The sequence below is a fragment of the Theobroma umbraticum genome, unplaced genomic scaffold (assembly GCF_002168275.2).
Source record: "Theobroma umbraticum cultivar Fairchild unplaced genomic scaffold, ASM216827v3 scaffold_239.1, whole genome shotgun sequence".
Lineage (NCBI taxonomy): Eukaryota > Viridiplantae > Streptophyta > Magnoliopsida > Malvales > Malvaceae > Theobroma > Theobroma umbraticum.
Window position 1 is genome coordinate 3,058,260 of NW_018397273.1, and position 9,098 is coordinate 3,067,357.

Below are 9,098 nucleotides of genomic sequence, written 5' to 3' on the forward strand. Positions count from 1 at the left end.
TAGATAAATTCACTCATTAGTAGAATATCAAAAGTTTTTTAAATTAAATTAACTAATTTTCTTTTTTTAAGTTTCTTTCTACAATTATTTAATAAAATATAAAATGATTGATAATAAATTTTTTTTATTTGGAAAAGAGGAATTTGAGCTCTACTATTTAGAGAAAGAGATTATTTCCTCTAACTACTATTTATGAAGACACAATTATATAATATATATGTGTGTGTGTGCCCGGGTATTGTATGCCTGTATGCGTATCTGTGAGGGAGTGTGTGTACGCGAGATAAGCAAATATTTATAATGTCCTCAACATTTAATATTTCTATTAATTAAGGTTTCATATATTAACCTATCGATTTTAGCAGGTTCTTGCAACATAATATAATTAAAGAAAAGTGAACGTTTTATGTTAATAGCAAACTTTCGTCATGCTTAACAAGAAATCTTCGTAAACCATATTTTTTAAAAGAGAAAACAATTTCTATTGTTTGGTGCAGTCAAACCATTGAACATAATCAAATGGAAGAAACTCAAATTCAAACCATTGACAAGATTTGGAAGAGAAGGTAAGGGAGTTCGAAGGATGAATGAGGGAATTCGAGTGTTTCGGCCACGAGTAGATGGAGAAAAATTTTTCAATGAAAGTTTAATATTAACTTTAACTTATGCAATGTGAGAAGATTTGGCATGTGGGGTAGCAGGGGGGCATGAACTTGAGGCAGAAGTTTCCATTCTTCATAAAACATATAGGAAATGTTACTTGCACCCTTACGTACCACCTAATCCCATCCTTACCTTAGGTTGCAATTTCAAGTTCCCAACACCACCAAAAATGTGAATACTAGTACTCTATTAAGTTTTCAACAACACCAAAATCAAGTTTTCAAATTTGATTCATTCTAATTCTCTGGTCTTGGATTCTGAAATATTGTTCTAAGACTTTAAAATCTGGAACTGGATTTTGTAATAAGAGAGGTTGTCGATGCAATGGGCCGTTCGGCAAGGAGGAAACATAGAGAAGTACTTGGTATTTCTCCACCGAGGTCTAGTTGAAAATACATTTATCTTTTTTTTTTGAATAAATAATAGTGTTAATTATCAAGTTACATTTAAATAAAAAGATAAGTACACTCCTTTGTTATTTATTATTTCTTCGTTTCATATTTTATTTATTATTTAATGCATTCATCTCAAAGTAAATATATAGTTGAATTAAAGTTGAGTGTAATAAATTTAAAATGTAATTGAATTATAATATAAATTACTTAAAAATATAATTTGATAGTATATCAAAGATTATTTTAAAATTATTTAACTCTCACAATTAACTAAAATTTCATTATTTTGTAATTAATAAAGTCTTGAGCGTAAAAGAAAAGAGAAGAGAAAAAACAAAAATAAATAATTAATAGAAGTTATATTTATCTTTTTATTTAAAATTAATTTTAATTCTCCACAAAATTACACTTTTCAGAGGACTGAGTGTATTAAAATATGAAAAAGTTTTTCGAAATGAATTAAATGGATTATTTTTATTTTTAAAAGTTTATATATTTTCAAATCCTTAATTAATAAAAAGAGAAAAATTTGAAATCAAAGGGCTTCTGCTAAAATTGAATTCTGAAAATTAAAGCAAATATTTGTCTTACTGGCGGCATGGATGGGCATTTCAGGTTGCGCAAAACCAAAATGAAAAGCCAGAGTGGCTTGAAGCTTTTCTGCAAAGAACTTTCTTTGATTCTTGCTCAGTTCATCCAATTCGGAGGAATGAGAAGAACAGGTATTGTATCAACTGCGACGCATCTGCCTGCCAATATTGCATGACTTGCACCACTCATCCCCATCACACGATTCTGAAAATCTATAGACATGTCTACAAGGATGTTGTATCGCTTTCTGCCATGGAGAAGTACATCGACTGTGCTGAAATTCAGGTACCATCAATTGCCTTCATTAATTACGGTCAAAATGGGAAATAATTCAATGTAATTTGATGGAGCTCACCATGTTTGGAGGCCGTACAATTAGTCTCCAGAGGGTCGTAAACTTTCTCATCCCAACACCATTTTAATTGATTTGAGTTGCTTAGACCTGTTCGTAGCTAATATATACTATTTGTCTGTCTCTACGGTCCTCCTCGTCGTGGGCTTTAGCCATATAAGTGCAACAAACGACTGGTTATAGCTTTGAATCCTCTTCCCCATTGCGGTCCAACATCAAAAAACGAGACATCATGTGACATCTGCAACAGAAGGTTAGCTGAACCAGATCTGTATCGCTACTGCTCTATTTCTTGCAAGGTACGTAGTTAGTTTGGGATTTTCAGGTCACTGCTTTCGGCTTTCACTGAATTTAAACTTTATCAGGTCATAGCATTTGAGAGGAAGTCAAGTGATTCAGCTCCTCCCTTTCTTTCCATCCAGTCCCCATACAAGGAGAAACGAAAGGAGCTACTGTTGAAAACTGAGCAACCAAAGCACAAAAGAAAGGGAATCCCTCAAAGGGCTCCTTTCTTTTAAACACTTGGGTATGCCCCTTATGCTAAGATTCTGTCAAGACATTAGAATTTTCTTACTATATCACTTCTTATTTCAGGTTTGTTTGGAACACTGACTTCTTTAATCGCCCATTAATCCTGCAATTTCCGGAGGACGTATTTCTGCCTTGTAAGAGTCAAACTCTCATACCGGCTCCCAACAACTTTTCCCTTCAAATCTTTTCTCCGTTGGAAGTTCAGATGGAATAACTCTCTCCTTCCTGCTCAGAATTTTTGTGGTTTTTTTTTTTTTTTGCAAGACAAAAATGGAGAAACGAAGATAAAGCATTCTCTTCAATCTGCTTCCGTCTTTTGTTTGGTGATAGTGTGATAATGTTGGGCAAACAAGGAACAGGCATGTACATAGAACCTTTGGAATATAATTATGATTACTCCCAAAAACCTAAAATGTAATACAATGGATAAATTGGGGTAATATGTTTTCTGCATTTCCAAGGTACAAAGGTTCTTCTCCTCTTATGAATTTGGATTCTTTATATGGAAATGGCTGGTCACAAATAAATTTTTGTTATATGACTATCACTTAGATGTAAAGTGTAAGGTCAATGTGTTTTTTGGGTTAGTTTAACGGGTAGGAAGGTAGGGACATGGGTTCTATTGTTGCAATGGACAAGTGCTCTTGAGGGGTTTTGTAAAAGTATACTCATTCGCTTTGTGCCCTAGGCCATTTATACATTTTTTCTTGAAAAGTAGGTCTTTTGTACATTTGACAGATGATTCTTTGGAAGGAGGGGGAAAATTCTTTCCCTCGTTGGTAATGAAAGAAGTCACTTTATTTTTGAAAAAAAAAAATTGATAGACATTTTTTATATTATCATATACAGAGATTATTAATAGAAAATACACTTTAAAAAAATTCTTGAATATTTCATATAGCTACACAAGAAGAGTTTATCCTTGATTGACTCCTCTCGAAAAGGTCACTATTTAACAAGGTATAAAATTAAGTGTGCACGCATATTCTCCTCAATTTTCCTCAAAACTTAATATAAGGGTATATTATTTAGGATACTTGCATGTTAAGTTAAGCTTGGTTAAGTTCTCTTTTACTTTATTTATATTCAAAGAAAGCTTAGGTTAGGTTACTTTCTTATTTATTTATTTTTATGAATTATAATAATCCCACATAGAAAAAGTAAGAAGACTTTCTTCTTAGGAATAGTTATATAAAGCCCTTTTGAGTTAATTCTTAGACACAATTGAAGTTGAGAATTAATAAAAAATATATTCTTTAATAAGCAAGAGTGCTTATTTTCTATAGGCTCTTTTCAAAAGAATAAGAGATTTTACTATCTTTGGTTTGGCCAACCAAAGTAGGATTTTGGCTATTATTCACCTTAGTGGGGTTTTCTAACCTTGCCAAGATTGGTGTTCACCTTAGTGGGGTTTCTAACCTCGCCACAATTGATGGTTTTCATAATGTCCAAGTGTTTTCACAGCCCTTCGACATCAATTTGGTATTAGAGTGGGAGGATCATTGTTTGTTGCGTAGTTTGAGTTCGTTGTCGAGTTTCAACTTTCCTTGTTAAGGTAATTTTATTTGTTTATAGTTTTATAGTTCTGTCTTAATTTTTTCCTACATCACCACATCGTCATCACCATATCATCGCCATATCACCACTACCATAATTGCTGTAACACCCCCACTTTTTGGTGTAAATTAAGTTAATTGAGAGTGAATTATGAAATACATGGTACTTTGAGGATTTCAATGATGTGCTTTGCACGCCAAGTGTTTGAAAGTGTATATGTTGACAATTTGGCAAATTTTAAGGAGATATGTGACAAATCCCATAGTTTGAGATTTTGATCTAAGTTTGATGTTATGTCTGTAAATTTATGTGCATGGGATTAAGTTAAATGAATGATTTCAGGTGTGATATTAATAGGGAATGACTTTAGGATGTTAAACTTGGATTTTTGAAAGTTTTGGAAGCTTAAAACTACCTATAAGGGAAGATGTATCGATACATCCCCTCATGTATCAATACATTGTTAGCAAGATGAAAAATAAAGACCTCTAAAAGATTTTCTATCAATACATTCAAGAATGTATTGATAAATTTGACTAAAGATGAACATGTATCAATACATTACCTTAATGTTTCGATACATTTGAAATAAAGGGTACCCAAGGAAAAAAAGTATCAATACATTTCCCTCATGTATCGATACATGGTTGGGCAATGAACATTCTGTCTAAATTGTATCAATACATTGCCTCAATGTCTCAATAAATTTACTTGAAATTAAAGTAGATGTACCAATACATTGCCAATGTATCGATACATCACTAAGCAAAGGCAAAAATAAAAGGAGGTTCATGTGCATTTTTTTCCATTTACCAAAAACTACTAAACTCTTTCTCTCGCTACCATCTTCAAACCCCAAGGCCCCAAACAAATTCTTGGAGCTATTTAGAGTTAATTTGAGCTTGGGAAACACCTTTAGAGGTAAGATTAAACATATTTACTGATTCTTTCTCAATTTAATTGACTAGATTCTAAGAAATCTACGTTTTTCAGCTTTGGTGAATCTCCCTCGATTTAAGTAGAATTTGGAGCCAAGATTCATGCAGTCTAAATTCTAAGGTATGGGTTCTGATCATTAATGAAGAGTTTGAGCTTAATTAGTTGGATGGCTAAGATTTTGTTAATTGTGAAAATATTGGCATTTTTCGAAAGCCAAGATTTAATTAGCAATGGGATGTTTGATGTGTTCTAAGGAGGAAATGAAGTAATTAGATGTGTTAGTGAGCTAGAGGATGATTAAAATCTAAAGTTGAGCTCAGTGGTGGGATTACCTTCAATTGTCACTGTGTGTAGGTTTGAATTAAAATGCATGTGATGCATGATGCGTTGATGAAAACATCGCCATGGTATTAGAATGTGTGTGTGTGTATATATATATATATATATATATGATTGCCTAGATGTAAGTGCTTAGGCTAAAGAATCAAACCGTGGAATAGGTGTTTGTGTGCTATGATGTGAGCCACATAGGTGGCCTATGTGTGTATACTTAGATTCGGATGTCTAGAAGCTATAATGAACCCTAATAGTATATTTCCCTAGGCAAAGGATATGTTAAAAGAAATTGATCCAGTGATGCCTTGCAGATTTAGAGGCACTTAGAACCTAGTCAAGCTTAAAGATGAATGAAGCTTGATAAATGTGAATTAAGGTTCAATAAGGAAAATGTTAATGATAAAGGCATTATGGCCTTATTGGAAGATATGTGTTTCCATTTAAAGGATGAATTCTGGATGTTGATTTGATTTATGGATGAATGGAGTTCCAATCCACTATGACTATGTGTATGCCTACAAGGATGGTGGCAAGCAAGAATAGTGCTATTAGTCCCGCTTGTGATTCCCGCCTTAATGCTTTGATGCTACTCATTTGAGAATACTTTGAGTGATGCCGACCATTGGGAGATTACTCTAATCAATGACTTTGATTCTCTACTAGTTTCTTTGGCACTGTGTGTGATTTGTTCTCTACCCATTGCTTCGGCTTGCACTTAATCTATTCTCTGCTAATGGCTTTGCCTTGAGCATGATTTGATTCTCTGTCAATTGGGCACTAAGCATGATTTGATTGTGGCTAAGGAAGGACCACTTATTGATTTAATTTGTATATGACATGAGATTGCCATGGAAAGGCTTAGAAAAATACGAGATGGACTTCATGTGATCCTTCGACAACTAAGGTGTGTTGTGGAGAATGATTTGAATAACTTGGATTGGCTTCGAGGGTAAGCCTGATGATATGTGTGATGATCTTTGGAGATATTGAGGATGATGGTATGCCCTCACATTGGAGATTTCATGGATAATAATATGCCCTATGTTTGGAAATGTTTGTTGGATTATGTGGTTGCACTGAGAATGCAATATTTATTATATGGTATATATGTATATGATTTTCTTTATCTTGACCACTCATTGAGTATTATAGTAGTTACCCATTTGTGTACCATCTGCAAATAAATAGATCATATAGGTGCGTGGCAAGGGTTGTTTATAGACAAACTAGTTTTGGTATTCGTTAGGTCTGCGTTTTGATGTTTTCACTCCATTGAGTCTGTCACAAGCAACTCATAAGGCATGATGCTACTTAAATCAAAAATAGTAGCTCCATCGATGAAGATAATAATGCTAATCCTTTCCATCAGAAATTGTCTTCTAATGAAGAAATGCCTATACGTTGTCTAAGAATTGTTGCTAATAAAGATTTAGGAATCAAGGTAGACATTCATGAGTTTGAAAGAATGCATTACCTTGATGATTTTCTTGACAAGCTCTATATACTGCAAAGAGTTTTTGAGCTCAGAGATATTCTTGATGAAAAACGTATGAAGCTAGCTGTAATTATATTGAAGAAGCCCACCTTTCTCTGATGGGAAAATCTCAAAAGCCAATGAGAAAAAGAAAGTCATAACAAGATCAGAATATGGGATAAGATGCATCGAGAACTCAAGCGTAAGTTCCTTTCTCAGCATTATCGATAAGAAATTTTTATAAAATTTCATAACTTGAGATAGAGACCAATATCGATGGAAAAATATACAGTGGAGTTCGAGCAACTTCACATGTAGTGCAATGTCCAGGAACTAGAAGAGCAAACTATAGCTCATTATCTTAGAGGTCTCAATGTTGAAATTGCAGATGTTGTTCAACTACAACCATATTGGAACTTAAATGATGCCATCAGATTAGCATTAAAGGTTTAGAAACAATGATCACAGAAAGGCTTAGTGAGTTAATCTAGACAAAAAAATTCTACCTTAAACAATGGGAGACAAAGTTTGGTAACCATTCCACCTCCAAAGGTAAACTCTTCCAAAACTGCAAGCAATAACAATAAACAAACTACTTGTACTCGTACTTCTCATGTCAACTAAAAGTGCTTGAAATATCAAGGATATTGGCATATTTTTTTTGATTGTCCAAACTGAAGAATTATCTCTTTGGTAGAAGAAGAAGTTATGGAATAACCTATCATGGAAGAAGTAAAGGATGAACTAAAAATATTCAATGAAGATGAGACAGAAGACATTCCTGTTAACCATGGAGAAACTTTTGTTGTTTGTTGTAACCTCAACATTGTTTTGAACATTGAAGATGAAAGTTGGATTTCCCACAACATCATTTATACAAGGTGCACATCCCAAAGGAAGGTTGGCAATGTCATTATTGATAATGGGAGCTATGAGAACGTTGATGCCAACTACATGGTGGAAAAGTTGAACCTTCCAACTAGGGTACACTGTTGTCCTTCCAAGCTACAATGGCTAAGAAAAGGAAATGAAGTTAAGGTAACTAAACGTTGTTGTGTCAATTCTCTATTGAAAATAAGTATCAAGATGAAGTTTGGTATGATGTTATCCCAATGGACACATGCCACTTGTTACTGGAACACCCATGGCAATATGATTGTCGAGCTCACCATGACGGATACCAACATACTTATTCTTTCATCAAGGATAAAGTGAAAATTATGTTGACTCCATTTAAGCCAAAAGATCGTCTAAAGAGACAAGAGGAAGATAAAGTACTCATCACTGTGTCTGGCCTAAACAACGCTTATTGTGAGTCAAGCTTTTTATACCTCTTATTAGTTTGTGAGTAGAATGAAGTATCTTCATCCTTATCTAAGGATGTCAAGCCCATAATTAGGAGTTCCGTGATGTTTTGTTATCATCAAATGCACATGGAGTCAACATTCTCTCTCTTATTTTTTATGATAATAAAACAATCCTAGATCAAGAGTGCAATGTCTGTGTTCAATATGAATCTTTCAAATCTTTATGCAGAATGAGTTGCTCTCCTTTAGTTAATATATCTAGTTTTCTTTAAAGATTTCAATAAAATATTTATAACATCCACAGTAGATAAACAAGATATGCAATATCCACAATAGCTAAGCAAGATATATTGAATATCCATAATAATTGGCACATAATATTCAGCAAAACCATAACTACGTATCACACATAAAAATTAAACACGAAGACCTATCAACTATATTTAACTTAGTCTTTCTTCTCTCTTTTTTTATTATCATTAAAAATGATATTCAAAACTTCTCCTTAATGAGTGCATCTAAATTTTCCTTTAATCTTTAAATCAGACTTTAATGAATGAGAATTATAAGCACTTATACACCTAAGTCATACAAGCTCATAGATATAATTCAATAACTTCAAGAGTAAAGCTTGTGTCTATGTAGGAACAATCTTATGCGAGTTAAATCATTTTAAGAGCTTGTCAGGGATCACTCAAATAATGTTCAAGCAAATTTGATTCTTTTGTCATAATCAAAATTATAATAATTTTAAAGCTACCAATCTCCCCCTTTTTGATATGACAAAACTATGAGCATAATTTGCATTTGAAATTATTTTAAAATCTCCCCTTCAACATATGCATAAAATTAAATTTGCTCATAAACCTTCTCCCCATTTTTGTTATATCAAAATAGTTAAGAAGAGTGAGCATTAAACACTTACGCTCAAGAAATAATGGTTAGTAAAATCC

The 9,098-nt window shown here is 33.1% G+C and overlaps 1 protein-coding gene across 1 annotated transcript; it reads left to right on the plus strand.

The window, feature by feature from the left end:
- Positions 1-982: 982 nt before the first annotated feature.
- On the plus strand, positions 983-2,519 carry LOC110427007 (protein RGF1 INDUCIBLE TRANSCRIPTION FACTOR 1-like). Its single transcript, XM_089785403.1, has 4 exons — positions 983-1,027; positions 1,674-1,934; positions 2,154-2,300; positions 2,367-2,519. The coding sequence occupies exons 1-4, from the start codon at positions 983-985 to the stop codon at positions 2,517-2,519; spliced, it is 606 nt and encodes a 201-aa protein (XP_089641529.1).
- Positions 2,520-9,098: the final 6,579 nt, after the last annotated feature.

Bases quoted from the DNA above. Each gene is read 5' to 3' on its own strand.
- LOC110427007 (XM_089785403.1), top strand. From the start codon at position 983: ATGCAATGGGCCGTTCGGCAAGGAGGAAACATAGAGAAGTACTTG. The intron at 1,028-1,673 runs GTATTTCTCCAC...TGGGCATTTCAG, and splicing joins GAAACATAGAGAAGTACTTG to GTTGCGCAAAACCAAAATGA. The intron at 2,301-2,366 runs GTACGTAGTTAG...AAACTTTATCAG, and splicing joins ACTGCTCTATTTCTTGCAAG to GTCATAGCATTTGAGAGGAA.